Raw genomic sequence first — 18,945 nt, forward strand, 5'->3', positions numbered from 1 at the left:
GTCATTGTTGTTTGGTGGGCCCAGGCTGGATTAGAACCCGCCAGCTCAGGTGTATGTGGCTGGCACCCTAGCCGCTTGAGCCACAGGTGCCAGCCTGGTCTTGAACTCTTGAGCTCCCACCTCAGCTTCCCAGCAGAATACTAGCACCTGGCCTTGTGGCCTACTCTTTTTTTTTAGAGACAGAGTCTTACTTTGTTGCCCTAGGTAGAGTGCTGTGGTGTCACAGCTTACAGCAACCTCCAGCTCTTGGGCTTAGGTGATTCTCTTGCCTCAGCCTCCCGAGTAGCTGGGACTATAGGTGCCCACCACAACACCTGGCTTTTTTTGTTGTTGTTGTTGTTGCAGTTTGGCAGGGGCTGGGTTTGAACCCACCACCCTTGGTATATGGGGCCAGCGCCCTACTCACTGAGCCACAGGTGCTGCCCCTTGTGGCCTACTTGTTTCTTTGTTGTTGGGTTGTAGGAGTTCTTTATATATTTTGGATGTTAAACTATTACCAAATATATGTGTTGTAAATATTTTCTCCCATTCTCTGTGTGTTGTCTTTTTACTCTCTTTCTGGTGTCTTTTGATGCACAAGATTTTTAATTTTGATGAAGTTCGCTTTACCTGTGCTTTCTCCTTTTGTTGCCAAGCTTCTGGTGTTATGACACTACTGCCAAACACAATGTCTCGACAATTTCTTCCTATGTTTTCTTATACAAGTTTTATTATTTTAGCTTTTAAGTTTACGCCTTAATTCATTTTGAATTAATTTTTGTATATGATGTGAAATAGGGATCAGCTTTACTTTTTTCCTGGTGGATATACAGTTTTCCACTGTATCATCATTTTTTTTTAGGCAAGCATGGAACAGCGTTTAGTGAGGAAGAGAAAGATATATTTTCAGAGTAAGAAATTGACAAAGCAGGATACATTCACCACAGACAGTGAATGGGCCTCCACTGCCAGGGCAAGTGGGCAGAGAGGCACCCAGCACCATTTTTCAAAAAGATTGTCCTTTGTCCATTGAAGCGTCTTGTCACTCCTGCTGAAAGTCAATTCTGAGGGTTTTTTGAGGGGTTCTGATTGTATTCTTCTGGTTTATCTGTCTGTTCTTATGTCAGTACCATGTTGTTTTAATTATCATAGCTTGGTGGGAAGTTCTGAAATTGGGAGTTGTGAGTCCTCCAACTTGTTCTTCTTTCTCAAGTTTTGGATATTTGGGGACCCTTCAGTTTCCCTGTGACTTTTAGGATGTGTTTTCTATTTCTGAAAAACAAAACAAAACAAAAAAAACCCTTGGGGTTTTGATGGTGATGGCACCGAATCTGTAGGTTGCTTTGGTATCACTGTCACCCTAACAATATCAAGTCTTCTAACCCGTGAACACAGGCTGTCTTTCTTTTTGTGTGGATCTTCTTTAATGTCTTTCAGCAAGGTTTTGTAGTTTCAAGGGTATATGTCTTTTACCTCTTTGTTAGATTTATTTGTGGCTCAGCACCTGTGGCTCAAGCGACTAAGGTGCCAGCCACATACACCTAAGGTGGTGGGTTCAAATCCAGCCCAGGCCTGCCAAACAACAATGACGGCTGCAACCAAAAAATAGCCGGGTGTTGTGGCGGGCACCTGTAGTCCCAGCTACTTGGGAGGCTGAGGCAGGAGACTTGCTTGAGCCCAGGAGTTGGAGGTTGCTGTGAGCTGTGATGCCATGGCACTTTACCCAGGGGGACAGGTTGAGGCTCTGTCTCAAAAAAAAAAGATTTATTTCTAAATATTTTATTCTTTTTCATGCTATTGCAAATGAAACTTTTTCTTAATTTTCTTTTTGGATCATTTCTTGGTCATATATAGAAATATGCTATAACTGATTTTTAGTGTGTTTTGTATCCTGTAGCTTTTCTGGATTTCTTTATGAGTTCCAACTCTGTGTGTGTGTGTGTGAGAGAGAGAGAGATCTATAGAGTTTTCTCATAGGAGATTATGTCTTTCATCTGCTAATAAGATCATTTTACTTCTTCCTTTCCTATTTGGATGCCTTTAATTTATTTTTCCTGCCTGTGATCTGAACTTCCAATGCCATGTTGAACATAACTGGCCAAAGTGGGCATCCTTGTATCTGATCCTAGGAGAAAAGCTTTCTTCGTCGAGTGTGATGCTTGCTATGTTTTTTCTTTGTCATGTTAGGGAGGTTACTTTCTAGTCCTACCATTATGGAATATTTTTTATCATGGAAAAGTATTGCATGTTGTCAAATGCTTTTTATGTGCTTTGAAAGAGCTCTTCTGTGTTAATAATGTTCAACTCTAACTCCTAGGGAATCTTTAACAGATTTAATTGATCTGAGGGAGAGCATACACACTAGTACTTAAAATGTCAATGAAAAAAGAAGGCATCCTCTGTAAAGTGATTTAAAGAGGTTTAGGGCAGCGCCTGTGGCTCAAAGGAGTAGGGTCCCAGCCCCAAATGCTGGAGGTGGTGGGTTCAAACCTGGCTCTGGCCCAAAAACAAAACAAAACAAAAAAACTGCAAAAGAATAAAAAAAGGTTTATTTTGAGTTAAATTTGAGGACCATGACCCAGAAGCACACACAAGGAGCCTTGAGCAAGTGGACTCGCTGTGGTGGGGTTACAGTTTAGTTTCATATATTTCAGGGAGATGGGAATAAAGTTATGAGTCAGGACGTGGAAGGCATACATTGATTTGCCTGAAAAGGTGAGACATCTCAAAGGAGGGGGGCCTGCAGGTTATAGGTGGGTTTAAAGATTGACAGTTGGCTGGAAGAGTTAGGCTTCATATAACAGACCAGGAATCAGGGAAAAGGAATGTCTGGGTTAAGATAAGGCTCTGTTAACCAGAGACAAAGTATCAGACATATGCCCAGACTCAAGTGGTTGATTGTGTATATTGAGGATCTGCGGTGTGTCTTGCACAGGCTCAGACCTGATAATGAGTCACACGGGACATGTCTAAGGAGGAGGGCATCTGTCTGCCGTGCCAACATGAGGACAGAAGGACTGGTGTCACCTCTGGTCTGCTGTCTGCATGGGGTCCCCCTATGCTATTTGTGTGAATCAACCTGAGGTAGAGAGAAAAAGATTGGAAAAACAAATACCACGCATATTCATTACTGGAACTAACCAGTGAGCACACAGAGGGACATCAAGCTGGGGGGAAGGAGCAAAAGCCTCCCTAATGGGCACAGTGGGCACTATCTGGGTGATGGGCACACCTATAGCCCGGACTCCAGCATTAGGAAAGTGGTCCACATAACCCAAAACATTTGTAACCCCTTAATATTTTGAAATTAAAGAAAAAGAATTACATCTGACTTCTCCGATGAGAAGAGACCATGTGAGATGCAAAGAAGAGAATGGAGTGAAATACTCGGAGTACTGAGAGGAAGAACAGAAACATTCCCAGCTTCCGGGGGCGTCTAAAAGAAAGAAACTGAAACCTAGAATTCTGAATCTTGTGAAATTATTTTTCAAAAGTAAAAGAGAAATAATGACTTTCTCAGATAAATAAAACTTAGGCAATTGTTGCCAGCACTCTTGCTTTGCAAAAAATGTTAAAAAGTTCTTTTTAGAGGCGAGGAAAATGATGGGGGTCAGACCTCCCCAAGATGGACGTAAAGAAAGGGCGTTAGAGAAGGAACGTGAACTATTTTTCTCAATCTTAATCTGGCAAATCACAGTCAATTCATTGTAATATAATAATAATATATTTGATGATTGTAGTACATATAAGTAACATGAATAACAGTGATACAAGGGATGGGAGAGAGGAATTTGAATTATTTTGTTATTATAAGGTGTTTGGACTGCCCTCAAAGCAGTATAGTGTTGTTTGGAAGTGGACTTGCAGTAGTTGTAAATGTATTTTGCAAATGCAAGGGTGACTATTTAAAAACATTTAGAAAGAAGTATAATTATTATACTGAAAGAGGAGAAAAATAAAATCATATAAAATAGCCAGGTATTATGGTGGCGCCTATAGTCCCAGCTACTGGGGAGGCTGAGTCAAGAGGATCACTTCATCCCAAAAGTTTGAGGTTGCTGTGAGCTATGACACTATGGCACTCTACTGAGGGTGACAAAGGGACAGTCTGTCAAAAAAAAAAATCAGTAATCAATAATCTTAGCTTTCACCTTAGGAAACCAGAAAAAGAAAAGCAAATTAAATCCAAAGCAAGCAGGAGAAAAGAAATAAAAATTAGAGCAGATATCAATGAAATTGAAAACAGAAAATCAATAGAGAAAAATCAACAAAACAGAATGGTTCTTTGAAAATTCAATAAAATTGGCTCGGCACCTGTAGCTCAGTGGGTGGGGTGCCAGCCACGTACACTGGGGCTGGTGGGTTTGAACCCGGCCTAGGCCTGCTAAACAACGACAACTACAACCAAAACATAGCTGGGTGTTGTGGCGAGTGCTTGTAATCCCAGCTACTTGGGAGGCTGAGGCAAGAGAATCGCTTAAGTCTGAGAGTTGGAGGTTGCTATATGAGCTGTGACATCACAGCACTCTACTGAGGGTGACATAGTGAGACTATGTCTCAAAAAAAAAAAAGAAAATTCAATAAAATTGATAAAGTTCTAGCTGGGCTAGGAAATAAAAGAGGGAACCACAAATTACTAACATCAGCGATAAGAAATCAGCACTACTGATCCCATGAACATTAAAAGTATAATAAGGGAATATTATGAACAACTCTATGCCTACAAATTTGATAAGCTAGGAAAAGGACCGATTTCTGGAAAGACTCAATCTACCAAAACTCACCCAGGAAAAAATAGATAATCAGAATAAGCCTATTTCTATGAAACAAATGGAATCAATCACGAACAGTCTGCCCAAAAAGAAAACACCAGACCCAGAAAGCTTCTCTTTCCCTGAGATGAGGCAGGGCCTTAGCCACTTGAGCCACAGGTGCCGAGCCTGTGGTGCCACCAGGCACAAAGGAAATGAGCTGGTGTTGTGGTTTGTAGACATTTTTAAAGAAAGAATTCGTGTTCTTCTTTCCCATAATGTCTCCCACATTCCCCAGCTCATGAGAGGGTCCCCCTGGCAGGTCTAGCTGGAAGGGCGTAGCTTTAGTGTTCCTGCTCTGCTGCAGCTGGGTCTGCCTCTGAGGACCAGTGGTAGGAAGGTGCAGAGAGGGAACAACAGTGGGGGTTCCTCTCATGCTCTTGGATTGCACAGGAGCAGAGAATTCCCCTTTCAGATTTCTAGGTGTTCACCTACCTGCTGCTGCTGTCACCAGAGTGCAGCTTTCAAACCTGAACTTTCCCTAGGACAGGCCTCTCCGACACTCCTCAGACCAGAAAGAGAAGGCTTCTCCTGGAGCTCTGTGGGCCATGCCTGCTTCTCTATTCTTAAGGTGACCAGACGTTCCACTTTTGGCGGGACAGTCCCCATTTTTAACAATTTGTCCCGCGTCCTGCAGCGTTTTAAAAAAATCTCGATTTTTGAAAAGAATGCACAAGCCAGGGAACACAGAACAGGAAGGGAATAGACAGTTTTCAGCTGCCATGTGGCTATTTTGCCAGAATATGAGTTTTATATTATTTTTGTTAATTTTATAATGTTAAACTTTAATAATAACAAATCATCGTTGAGAACTGATTATGGAGAACTGCTTATCAAAGTCTGCATTGTTGTCAGGCCCCACCCAGTCAATGGTGTCCTGCTTTACCAATGTTAAAATCTGGTCACCTTACTATTCTGGGATTTGGGCTTCCTTTGGGACACAGGAGGAAAACAGAACCCAGGAGATGTGTCGCGGGGTGGATTACCTCAGGTTTGGTCTCACTCCAGTCGGCTCACTGCCGTCTCCTTTTCGAGCCCATGAGCACTGTCTAGGTTTTAAGGTGCACGGGAGAGACAGAGTGGGTTGTGCTCACTCCATTCAACCACATTTGCAAGCTCTTTTACTATTTGTTTTTTATTGTTATCAATTTGTAAGGTTTTTAAAAAAATACTCTGGATATGGGTCTTTTATTAGATATTGTTTTGGTCCATTCTTGCTGCTCTAACCAAAATACCATAAAATGGGCAGCTTATAACCAACAGACACTTACTCCTCAGGCGCCAGCAGACTCAGTGTCTGGTGAGGACCTGCCCTTCACAGGTGGCACCTTCTGCTCGTGTCCTCACGTGGCAGAGGGTGAGCTGGTTCTCTGGGGACTCCAGCTTTTCTAAGAGCACTAATCACCTTCACAAGGTGGGTCCTCAGGACCTGAGCTCCTACCAAAGGCCCCCTTCTAATGCTGTCACGCTGAGGATTAGGTTTTAACATATGAATTTGGGGAGCACAAACGTTCAGGACATTCACATTCAGAGCATGTAGAAAGAGAATAAATAAGTTCTGCCAGTCTGGGGCTTGACTTCAGTTTCCTCAAGTGTCTTGGATGAAGTCCAATTTGTCAACTTTCTTCTCTCTCTCTCTCTCTCTCTTTTTTTTTTTTGTAGTTTTTGGCCAGGCCAGGTTTGAACCCATCGCCTTTGGTGTGTGGGGCCGGCACCCTACTCCTTTGAGCCACAGGCGCTGCCCTCAACTTTATTCTCATTAGCTTTGCCTCATCAAATCTTTGTTTACCCCAAGGTTAAGACGCCTATGTCTTCCTTTAAAAGAAGTGTTATTTTCCCGATAAGTTTAGATCTATCATGCATGTTCCTGACCGTGAACGTGGCGTCTCTCTCTGTTCAGATCTTCAGTCGCTCTCTGCAGAGTTGTATGGGTGTCAGCTTTCCTGTAATGTCTTCCTGTTTTATGTTTTTACGCTACAGTAAATGGTGGTTTTAAAACTGTAATTTTAGAGGGACTTTACCTAACAAATGCAATCAGTGGAACCTAGTTTCTTGTACCCTCAATGAATCCCCAGCAATTAAAAAAAAAACAAAAACCCTGCAATTTTAAACTATTCATTGCTAGTAAACAGAGATACAGTATATTTAATCTTGATGATATAATTTTCTTAAACCTATCAGATATACTTATTTGATACATCTGATCGTTCTGATTTCTTCTTCCTGGCAACATGTGATTTTACTAGGACATAGTGGCATTTTTCTTAGGTGTTTGTGATTTTTACTGTGATCTATTCAATGGAACTTTCTTGGTGAGAATTCTTTGAAGCCCAGGTTGAAAGTGAATATCCCCAGAGACATTTTGTAGCCTCTTCCAGGTACCTCGGAGTCCAGGATTATTTTATTGCCAGACCAGAATTATTTTAAAATAAATTCTCAGCTTTAAAATATTTTTACAGCTTCAGTGTAAAACAAGCCATGTATTGGGAGTGTGAATTCTGGCAGACCTGCGTAAGCTCAGCTTGTATTTATAAATTTAGCACCACAGTTAAAACATGCAAATTTCCCTATTTTCTCCCTCAAAACATCCTGCCCGTTCCTTTCTCTCTGTGTCCCCTCTCTCAGACCTCCCTGAGGCGTCTTCTTCCCCTGGCTGCTCTCAGGCCTATTCCTGTGCTGAAGGGGAGCTTGTGACAACCTTCTGGTTGTATGTCTGGGAAGTAGGAATCCCTTTTCTAAAAATTACTTCTCCACCTTTTCTGTGCCCAGCCTTGAAATATAGGTCCAAAAAAGGACATATGACCTGTCTTCATGGCGCTGACAATTTGGGGGTGGTGGGAGAGACAGTGACTGATGCTTACTGAGCCCTGTTTTGTGCCAGCCACCCGCTTGGTGCTTTCTGGTGCATGATGTCAAGCAGTGCTGGTGATGACCTTGCACTGTAGGCCGACCAGTGGATGTTTCCCGGTTGAGTAAACTTGGGCTTCAGGGGTTGCAGGTGGTGAGTGTGGCACTGGGGGTTGGGCTCCCCATGCTGGGAATCTCCCTTTCCCAGAGGCAGGGTGACAGCCACTGCAGTGGGTGACTTGCTGTGGCCTTTCTCTCTCTTAGAGGCTGTGCATCCCTGTGTACTGCAAGTACCAGTTCTATAAGACTCCAGTTCACAAGACCGAGGGGAAGCCCCATGGAACCCACATTCGTTTCCAGGACGTCAATGTCATCTTCCTTGGGGCAATAAACCCCAGTGACCTGAGGGAGTACCTGGAGGGTCCCCCCATGGTGGTGGAACTTCATGACAGGGATCGCAAGTCAGAGGAGTATTCTCGGAAGCCCATGCTGTTTGGGGAGGACCGTCTGGATCCATACCTCAGCCTCCAGAACCTCATCTCTCCCCAAGAAACGGAGACCAACCCCTTTGAAGCCCAGAACAAGACATGGGACCCTTATGGGATTTCCCGGGTCAGTTTTGCTGACCTCCTCCTTGGTCACAAGTACTTGAACCTGGTTGTCCCCGTCCATGGCTGTGAGCTCAAGCCCACACATGACAGGTGGGACAGCAAGAACAGGAAGGCTGAGGGGCTTGGGGTCCCCAAAGATGGCTTCCACCATTGTCCAATACCCATCGGCCACTACCTCGAAGCCGACACTTTGCTCAAGCTGCGAGTGGACATTGCGGTGCCACTGGGGGCCGGTCCCCCCGATCTGGACTCCAGGGGTGCCCAGTTTGGTCGCATCATCTTCGTGTTCCACTTCAGAAAGTGCTTCCTCCTGCACAGCCTGCTGCAGGACATCACCAGGATCAACGCCAAGGCCTTCGACTTGGACGCCTACCCCCTCAGGGACATCCAGCAGATCCTGTCAGCCTTCAAGATGCGGGTGAAGATCCAGGAGCAGCAGCACCTGGACGTGCTCACGGGCTTCCACCTGCTGGACGGCAAGGTCCACCTGTTGGTCCTGGAAGGCGTGGCTGAGCAGGGCCTGAGGCAGCTGTGGGAGAGCCACCAAAGCCGGTGGGTGGTTTGCTTTGAATTTCAATTAAAAGTGATGGTGTGGGAAGTGCCGAGTGGGTGGGATGGCTCCAGGCCAAGGGTCAGGGTCCTTGTCTGGGAGAGGGAGATGTGGGTCCCTCCTCCCCAGGTTAACTATGAGGTCTTTACCACAGCTTAATAACTGGGCCTGAGAATGGGAAGAATTGACTGTCTTTAGTTGAAGTGAGGAATTTAGGGGTGCATAGACGACAGAGTGGTGCCTTCAGACCTCTGAGCTGAGGACCAACTCAGCTAACTGGGGCCAGAATGATCTGTGTTAGATTTCAGCACAGAGAAGATTCTTTTGAAGGTGAAGGGACTGCCCAGGCTGCAAGAAGTGGCCCTTCCCTGACGTTTGGTGGGACCTGGGTGGCTACTCTGTAGAGACGTCGTAGAGGCAGTAGAGTGTCCAGGTCTGGCCTGAAGCAAGTAGCCCTTCCGGTCCATCCATTCTTTGGTTTTGGTGACATGACAATTCTTTTTGCTTTTCATAATTTACAACTCTTCTGGTTTGGGCACATAGAGTCTCCTTTTTTGAGTCTAGAGGGTCCCCATCTGTCCTTAGATTTCAGATGCCCCTGGACATACATACATGCTGACAGCTGGTAGTCCAGAGGTTGAGTCTACCCACCCAGGAGGGATTGCAGCTTTCTGGGGGCTTGGTTTGATGTGCTGATGGGCACACATGTCCACACAAAAACCTACACACAACATAATTACAAATAACTTATGGGCCAAAAAGAAGGTTTTTTTTTTTTTTGAGACAGAGTCTCACTTTGTTGCCCTCGTCGGGTACTGTGGTGTCAGAGCTCACAGCAAACTCCAGCTCTTGGGCTTAGGTAATTCTCTTGCCTCAGCCTTCTGAGTAGCTGGGACTACAGGTGCCTGGCACAATGCCCAGCTATTTTTTTGTTGTTGCAGTTTGGCTGGGGCTGGGTTCAAACTTGCTACCCTTGGTATATGGGGCCGGCGCTCTACTCACTGAGCCACAGGCGCTGCCCCAAAAAGTTTTATGGAAAGTAGACATTTGTGTACGTTAGCAGTGTTATGTATAACCATCAAAAAGTAGAAACAACTCAAATGTCTCTCAGGTGATCAGCAAATTGTGGTATATCCATACAATGGAATATAGTTCATCCATGAAAAAAATGAAGCACTGATAACACACAGCTAAACATGGATGGGCCTGGAGAACATTACATTAATAAAGGAAGCCAGTTACAGAAGGCCACAGTATGATTCGATTTGTATGAAATGTCCAGGTCAGGCAAATCTATAGAGATAGAAGTAGATCAGTGGTTGCCGAGGACAACCACTCAGGGGAGGGGCAGGAGGGCAGTGGGGAGTCATTGCTAATAGGTACAGAGTTTCTGTTAGGGTGATGAAAATGTTCTAGAATTAAATGTGTCTATAGTTACATAACGTTGGTGAATGTACTAAAAACTTCTCAATTGTGCACTTTATAATGTTGAATTTTATAGTAAGTAGTGGAGAATTGGACTTTGTCCTAGAGAGCTCTGGGTTTTTCCCTTGGCTCCTGGGAGGTGATCTGTGTCACACCTGCTAAGAGTGTCTTATCCGTACCTGATAGTGGCAGGATGAAGGCTGACAGTGCCGGAAAGACCAACGGTGTGATTTAGGGTGGGAGCTTCGGGTCATGCAAAACCGCTTGATCTGGAGACTGAGCACCACCGTGCGGGCAGTCAGCCAGCCACCCATGCCTAGGTAATGGACCCTAGTAAAATCTCTGAACAGCACAGCCCAGGTGAGTGTCCCTGGTCGGCAGTACTCTCACATGTGGTCACTCCTCAATGTCATAAGGGCAGCACACCCTGACTCCATGAGAAATGCAGGGTGAAAGCTCTGTGTTCGAACCGTCCCAGCCTCAGCCTGCGTATTTCTTCCCTTGGCTGATTTTCATCTGTAGTAAACTATACCTGAGGATAACAGCCTTCAGTGAGTTCTGTGAGCCCTGTCAGTGTAATGTCAAACCTGAGAGTCATCTTGGGAACTTCCTGAACTTACAGTTGGTGTGAGAAGTGGGGCTGTGTCTTCAACCTTTGAAATCTGGTTAATTGAGGTATATGAATTTTAGTACAAATTTTTTCCAGTGGCAAAAATAATATGAAGCATGTTCACTGAATCCAGTTTAACTAGGCTAGAAATAAAAAATTGTTAACCAGAAAAAATTCCATATGTTTGGGATTTAATAAACATAATTACAAATAACTTGTGGGTCAAAAAGAAATTGTAATGGAAACGAGACGTTTTTGATCTCAAAAGTAATATATCTAAATTTGTGGGGGTAATATTAAGGCATTCTTTACATGAAAATTTATAGCCTTAAATGCTTACATTGGAAATGAAAAAGGGGTGAAAATTAATGAAATATAAATACAGATATTACAGACATTGATATAAATGTTTCAAACTGTGCCAATAAATTTAAAACTGGTCACTTAAAGGAATTAAAAAATATATACCAAAATATGTTCGGGTAAGATAGTTGAATGAGGTTTATGGATATAAAAATTAGTATAAAATCCATTTCTGAATGCCATCTGTATATAAAAACTAATTTTAAAAATTGGTGCATACTTAAAGTATAAAAGGATGAAGTTCAAAGGAATAAATCTGACAAAAAGATGTGAAAGAGCTCCATCATGAATATTACAGAACATTGAGAAACATCAAAGAAAACCTACGTAAGAGGAGAGAGGTACGAGAGATGCCGTCTCCACGGTACTTAGACTCACTTGTAAAGGGTCAGTTACCCCCAAATTGGAACTATAGGTTCATTGTAATCTCTAGTTTAAAATCCCAATAGTTTTAAAAGTGTGGAACTTTAAAAGCTCATTTTAAAATTTATGTCAACAGGGAGGTCTTTAAAAGATACTCCTCAGGGGTGCTGCCTGTGCTCAGTGCTCAGTGGGTAAAGCACCAGCCCCATATACCAAGGGTGCCAGGTTCAAACCTGGCCCAGGCCAAACTGCAACAAAAAAATAGCCAGGCATTGTGGCGGGCGCCTGTAGTCCCAGCTACTTGGGAGGTTGAGGCAAAAGAATCACCTAAGCCCAAGAGCTGGAGGTTGCTGTGAGCTGTGATGCCATAGCACTCTAAGGGCACCAAAGTGAGACTCTGTCTCTAAAAAAAAAAAAAAAGATACTCCTCAAAAAGAACATGATGGGAAAACTTTCTGTACTAGATGTCAAGACTCATTGTAAAGCTCGAGTAGTTAAGATAGCGTAGTACAGGTTTAAGGACAGACAAGCAGACCAAATGGAATATGATGTATAATCCAAAACCAGACTTACATGTACGTCGGTACTTGACATTGCAAAATCAGCAGAATATGAGTATACTAAGAAACACTGAAGTGTATACTTTAAAAGGGTGAATTTTACACAATCGGATACTACTTCTTACCCACTAGGATAGGAAGAAGCAAAAAGTCAGATAATACCAAGTGTCCGCAAGGATGTGGAGAAATCAGAACCATCCTTTGATGCTGGGAAGAACGTAGGTGCAGCCACTTTGGAAAAATGTTGTTCTTCAAATGATCAAACATAGGTTTCCCATATGATCGAGAAATACCATTCCTAGGTCTATGCTTAAGAAGAATGAAAGCAAATCCCCACAGTAAATTTGTACACGAATGTTTATAACAGCATCCTTTGTGATCACCGAAAGGTGGAAACAACCCGAGTCTTTATTAAGTGATGAATGGATGAATAAAATGTGGCACGTACGTTGGAATATGATATGGATGCGAAACGGAACGAAATGCTGATACCTGCTACGTCGTGAAGGAGCCTAGAAAGAGGAAGAAGCCAGTCACGAAAAACCACACACTAAATAATTCCCAACAGGCAAACCTATGAACATAGAAAGTACATCAGTAGAAACACAGGGTGATGAGTCAGGGGTTGGGAATAGGGGGTGACAGCTGAGGTGTACAGGGTTGGGAGTGGAGGGGGACAGCTGAGGTGTACAGGGGTTGGGAATAGGGGGTGACAGCTGAGGTGTACAGGGTTGGGAGTGGAGGGGGACAGCTGAGGTGTACAGGGGTTAGGAGTGGGGGGTGACAGCTGAGGTGTACAGGGGTTGGGGGTGACAGCTGAGGTGTACAGGGGTTGGGAGTTGTGGGGGTGACAGCTGAGGTGTACAGGGCTGGGAGTGGAGGGGTGACAACTGAGGTGGATTCAAGATGTTGAAATGTTCTAACATTGATGTTGGTGGCCACAGTCTCATTAAATGAATAAATTGAATGGCATATGAATTCATCACAACTTTAAAATATCTCTCGTGAAGAACAATAGAAAAAAATCAGTGGAGGAAGAGTCAGCTTTTCAATAAATGATGTTGGGATAATTGTTTTTCCATAGGAAAGTAGGAACATGAATTCCTACCTCTAACCTTTCATAAAAATCAATTCTAGCTGGATTTGAAAACCTATGTATGTTTTTATCGTTTTAGTTTGAAATACTTACAGATTCACAGGAAGTTAAAAATATATGAGAAGTACCGTGCACCCCTCGCCATTTCCCCCATGGTTATATCTTACACAGCTATGGCACAGTATCTAAACCAGGAAATTGATGCCCAGTGCAGGGGCTCATGTCTCTAATCCTAGCACTCTGGGAGCCAGGGCAAGTGGGGTGCTTGAGCTCAGGAGTCTGAGACCAACCTGAGCGAGAATGAGACCTGTCTCTAAAAACATAGCCAGGCGTGTGGCAGGTGCCTATAGTCCCAGCTACTTGGGAGGCTGAGGTAGAAGGATCACTTCAACCCAGGAGTTTGAAGTTGCTGTGAGCTATGATGGCACATCACTCTACTGAGGGTGACAGAGTAATACTCTGTCTCAAAAACCATAACAACAACAAACAAAAACAAAAGCCCAGGAAATTGGCATTGGTACAATGTGTACCAGCTTATTGTAACCACCACTGCAATAAGGATACTGCAGAATCACTATATTTCCACAGAGATCTCTCTCACGCTATATACCTACTTGTCTTAACCCCTGGCAACAACTGCTGTATCCAGAAATACAATTGAGTTTTTGTATGTTGATCATGGAGCCCATAACCTTGTTTGATTTTTTGGTTTGAAGACTTGTTTGTTTTGGTTTGATAGATTCCTTGGGATTTTTTTTTGCAGTTTTTGCTGGGGCCAGGTTTGAACCTGCCACCTCCAGGGCCAGTGCCCTACTCCTTTGAGCCATAAATGCTGCCTGGATTTTTTTTTTTTTTTTTTTTGAGGCAGAGTCTGTTGCTGGGCTAGAGTGCAATGGTTTCAGCCTAGCTCACAGCAACCTCAAACTCTTGGGTTTAAGTGATCATCCTGCCTCAGCGTCCCAAGTATCTGGGACTACAGGCACCTGCCATCACACCCAGATAATTTTTCCTATTTTTAGTAGAGTTGAGGGTCTCACTTTGATCAGGCTGGTCTTGAACTCCTGACCTCAAGTGATCCTCTGACCCCTGCCTTCCAGAGTTCTAGAATTATAGGCATGAGCCACCACACACAGCATCCTTGGGATTTCTACATGGACCATAAGGTGACCTGCAAATAGGGATAATTAAATTTCTTCCTTTCCAGTCTTTATGCTTTATTTGCTATGATGGCCAGGACTTGCAGTACTGTTTTATATAAAAAATGGTGAGAGCTGATGTCCTTGTTTTCTAATCTTTGGCAGAAGGCATTAGTTCTTTCCCTACCACACCCTGATGTTAAGGGTAGGGTTTTTATAGATGTCCTTTACCAGTTTGAGGAAGTTCTGCCCTGTCCCTAATTTGCTGGCTCACACCAATTAGGAAAATCAATTCTAGGTAGGATCGATTCTAGACTAAAACCATGTTTTTTAAACCCTAAACTTAGGATAATTTTAGGTTCACAATAAGTTGCAAAACTAGTACAGAGAGGTTCCATGTACCCATTATCCAGCCCCTCTCCCCCCCATGGTGACATCTTTCATGACTCTGTGCTTCATTGACTGACATGGTACAATTAACTAGACGACAATGATCTGGTCTTACTCAGATTTCGCCAGAAAAATCCATTTCAACCCACCAAAATTAGAAAGCTTTTAAGTGAAAAAAGAACATATTCATGATCTCGATAGAGAAAGATTTCTTGGAGGAGAGAAGTACAAAGGATAAAGGAAAAGTGATACATTTGGCTACGTTAAAATGACTAACTTCTGTTCATCAAATGACACTGGGAAAGTCACATAAAATATGGAGACGACCTCTAAATTTAAGACATTTAGTTAGGAAGCAAGAATTGCGATTTGGATATACACAGACCTGTTGGCGGTCTTCAGTATATCCAAAGAACAAAGAGAAGTTTGGAGGTTTCATAAAAAGAAATGTTAGGTATTGTTTTGAAGGACAGTTTGTTAGCACAGTAGAGTTTTAGGGAGCTGGCAAGGTGTGTTTGGCGGGTGAAGGCATTGGGTAAAGGCGGCCGTGGAGTTGCTAGAGGTTGTTTGCAGGGCCCTTGGATGAGCAGCAGGGTCACAGCAGGCAGTTGCAGCCTGCAGAGGATTAAGAGCTTGGAGGAATGTTATGTGGACTGAGTGCTTTTCCCATGGCCTCTGCACGCTCTTTCAGTTGGGGATGACAAGAATGACCCCATTTGTATAGCCAACCTTTACAACACCGTAAAAATTGTGAAAAGAGAAGTCGCAAGCAGAAAAAAAAAACTTGCAGTGTGTGGAACCGGCAGAGTTTGATCTTAAGCATATAGATCTCTGTACGGACTATTTGAATCTATAAGAATTCAATACAAACATCCCAGTGGAAGTGTGGGCCCAAGAGTTGAATAGTTAACTCACAGAAGACAACCTGCCAATGGCCCAACGCAGACTCTCGCGGGGGATATGAAGGTAGGGGGGACTTCACCGGGTCCAACCAGGGCTGGCAGGGCAGCGCCAAGGCAGGGCAGTGACGGGCCGGCTGTCCGGACGCCGCCAGGTTGGCAGGGCGGCGAGGGTGGTGCGGGCGGCCGGGTGCTTGCTGCAGACCCCAGGTGCAGGCCCCAGGTTTGTTACCGGCTGGCACTGATTATGCATACAACATACGTAAATAAATCAAGGCTCTGCCGACCGCGGAGCCGCCGGCTGCTCCCTGCGAAGCAGTGCTGAGGCCCTTGCCCGCGTCCTTCTCTCGTAGAGTCTCCCAGGCTGAGCAGAGCAAGTACAAGGTGCTGTACAACTCGGGGTTGCTGTTCCGCCACCGCCTCTACGCGGACCTGGAGACGGTCCTGCACCACGTGCACCTGTTCCAGCCGGTCTCGCAGCTGGTGCGGCAGGCGGCGCTCTACGTGCGCAAGACGGTGCCCCGGAGGGCTTTCCAGGCGCTGGCCAGGTGCGTGTGGCCCGGGGCGGCCCGGGGCGGGGCAGGCGGTCCCTGCAAGCCGAGTGGGGTGCAGTGCGGGAGCCTCCCCCCACCACGAATCCACCTGCCACCGACGCCATCGGCTCTGGGCTGTGTCCTCTCCTCAGATGCTCGCCATGCGACTCCGCTGGGGCTGCTCCTCTGTGGAATCCCCTAGAATAGCCCGAGGAAGGAGCAGCTGGTTAGAACCCCTTTTCCGAGTGAGGGGTGGGGAAGGATGGAGGACTGAAACCGCCAGACCCACCAGCCAACACCGCGCTCCCTCTGTGCTGCCGCCCTGGCTCGCGCCCCCAGACCCGTCCCGGCAGGTGCAGGTCGGGTGCTTCAGGACCGCTGGCTTCTGACCGGCTGGCCGGAGCCTGCCCTGTATTGTCCCCTGGCGGGGAGCTGGGGCGCCCGAGAAGCTTTCACCACTCTCCCCAGGCCCCACCAAAGCGGGTCCAGGAGGTCGGAGGCGCAGGTCCAGTCCCCTCTCAGAGCAGAGATGGACACAAGAACACACGAGGAGTCCTGGGCCCCAGGCTCCTGTGTGCTCAGCGCAGCAGGCCAGGAGGACAGAGGCTGGTTTTTTTCCCCAGGGCGGGATAGACTGACCTCAAGGAACCAGGAGAGGCTCTGCCGGCTGGCCGGCGTGAGGCAGGACGCGCAAACCTGTGTGCCCCGGCGGGAAGCCCACAGCCAGGCTGGCCCAGAGGTCCCCAGCGCTGCTTGTTGATGTATTAATAAAGGGTGGAGAGGCTGGGGAGAGAGACGTGGAGGAAAACCTCAGAGCTGAGAAGGCCTTCCATCCCCCACCCCTCACCCCCAGCCCTGCCCCTGGGGATGGGCAGGCATCAAGTGGGTAGTCTCGGGGCGGCCTGGCAGAAGTGGGAGAGGCTGGACCGTGGAGTTCTGCTAGGGGTCCGCGAGAAAACTGCTGTGAAGTCATTACTGCCTCCCAGGTGGCTGTCTCATTCCCACCTGCGAGGGAAGGTGGCGGTTTAGAAAGGCTGAGTGGCCGCCAGGGTCCCTCAGCTAGTGAGAGACCGTCCACCCTCTTCAGGCACCGCCTCACACCATACATCAGAGGAGGATGAGACAGTGCAGCCAACAGCGTTTGCCCACAGATGTCCCTACATGCTGGGGCCTGGCAGAGGGCCCTGGGAGGAGCCGTCACTGTTGGCAGAGGTGGGGTGACAATCTTTGAGCTTTGCTGAGAAATGAGGCTTTCTGCATATTGCCCCTGGGCCCTGTGAGCACTGAGGCCCTACCCCTGACAGCAGCTTGTTGGGGTCACTTCCTGGTGGGAGCAGGCTGATCAGAGGTATGAATAAGGCCACAGTAGCAGAAGAGTCCTCAGAGCAGGCGGTGGGTATTCTCTGGCCTCTGGAGGCCGGGAGGAAAGGAGACATTAGCTGTGAGTTCAGGCTTTTCGGACTAGAATCTGGGCTCTTTAATTACAAGCTCTGTGACCTGGGACCAGCTGATCAGCCTCAGCGCTTTCATTTCCTACTGTAAAACAGGGATGATGATGCCGTCCTGCAAGGTAGGGAGACTCACTGGGGTGGGGGTTCTTCATTCCAGGATCTATGAAATCTGCCACAACAGTACCAACCTCAGGGAGGTGATCATAAGAGACCTGTTGCCTTCCTCCGCCATGATAAAAGACTTGAGCCAAGAGTTCGGGATGCCCCTTTCACAGGAAGCGTTCACAAATGAAAGCCTGTTGGCTGTACCGACACAGCCAGCCCCCAATCTCGAAGACTTCCAAAGCCGGTCCACCCTCTCTTCAGAGATCCAGGCCCATCAGAAGAAATACCTGCTCTGGCGGAACACCATGATGCTGAAGAGGAAAGCCTCGGCCAGCCTGGTACAGGTGGGTCCCCGCCCAGCCTGGCCAGCCACTGCCAAGAGATACCGAGCTGATTCCAGAGCCGGGCATCAGCTTTTGGCTGGGGATGCTGGGCTGGATGGGCACAAAGTGCAGGCCGTGGGGCTGAGCCACACCGTTCACTTCCAGCCCTGGCTTGCCTCACCCTTCTTGAAAGGTAAAAAGGAATGTGTTCAGGTGTATTTCCTTTACTGTGGCCCCAGAGTTCATCATAGAGAAAGAACTGTCGTGCGTGTGTGTATGTGTGTAGTACCTGGCTTAGGCTGCTGCTGAGGGCGTGGCTGTCCTAGATGTCTAAGCCATGTAGGAAATAAACTCATCTGCATGAGAGAGGGAGCAAACCGGAGACTGCGAAGCTGGTGAGGGGATAGAAGGTTGATACTCTGTGGCCTGAATGGGCAAGGAGAACCTCCCTTACCCCGTGCCAACCACAGTTAAAAACACAAACATCTGAGGTATGTTTGGGAATTGTCTGCCCATGGTCTGTCTGTGTAAAGACCCCTACTACACCCCCCACCTCAATCTCTAGTTTAAACATAAAAAGCCTCCTAGAATCTTGGAAGCTTTGTAGGTGTGCATTCTTTATAAAAACCAAAGGATAGGCTCAGCACCTGTGCCTCAAGCGGCTAAGACGCCAGCCACATACACCTGAGATGGCCAGTTGGAATCCAGCCTGGCCCACCAAACAACAATGACAGCTGCAACCAAAAAATAGCTGGGCATGGTGGCGGGCGCCTGTAGTCCCAGCTACTTGGGAGGCGGAGGCAGGAGCCTTGCTTGAGCCCAGGAGTTGGAGGTTGCTGTGGGCTGTGATGCCATGGCACTCTACTCAGGGCGAGAGCTTGAGGCTCTGTCAC

The 18,945-nt window shown here is 46.3% G+C and overlaps 1 protein-coding gene across 1 annotated transcript in view; it reads left to right on the top strand.

Annotated features, from left to right (window-relative positions):
- KIAA1257 (KIAA1257 ortholog) overlaps positions 1-18,945 on the top strand; it is a 63,263-nt gene that overhangs the window by 29,656 nt on the left and 14,662 nt on the right. The window contains exons 10-12 of the mRNA XM_023516957.1: positions 7,902-8,800; positions 15,994-16,188; positions 17,782-18,073. Of these exons, the coding sequence (XP_023372725.1) occupies positions 7,902-8,800; positions 15,994-16,188; positions 17,782-18,073 (1,386 nt within the window). The remainder of the gene's footprint in view (positions 1-7,901; positions 8,801-15,993; positions 16,189-17,781; positions 18,074-18,945) is intronic.

Source organism: Otolemur garnettii, unplaced genomic scaffold (genome assembly GCF_000181295.1).
Source record: "Otolemur garnettii isolate 467f Iridium unplaced genomic scaffold, OtoGar3 scaffold00101, whole genome shotgun sequence".
NCBI lineage: Eukaryota > Metazoa > Chordata > Mammalia > Primates > Galagidae > Otolemur > Otolemur garnettii.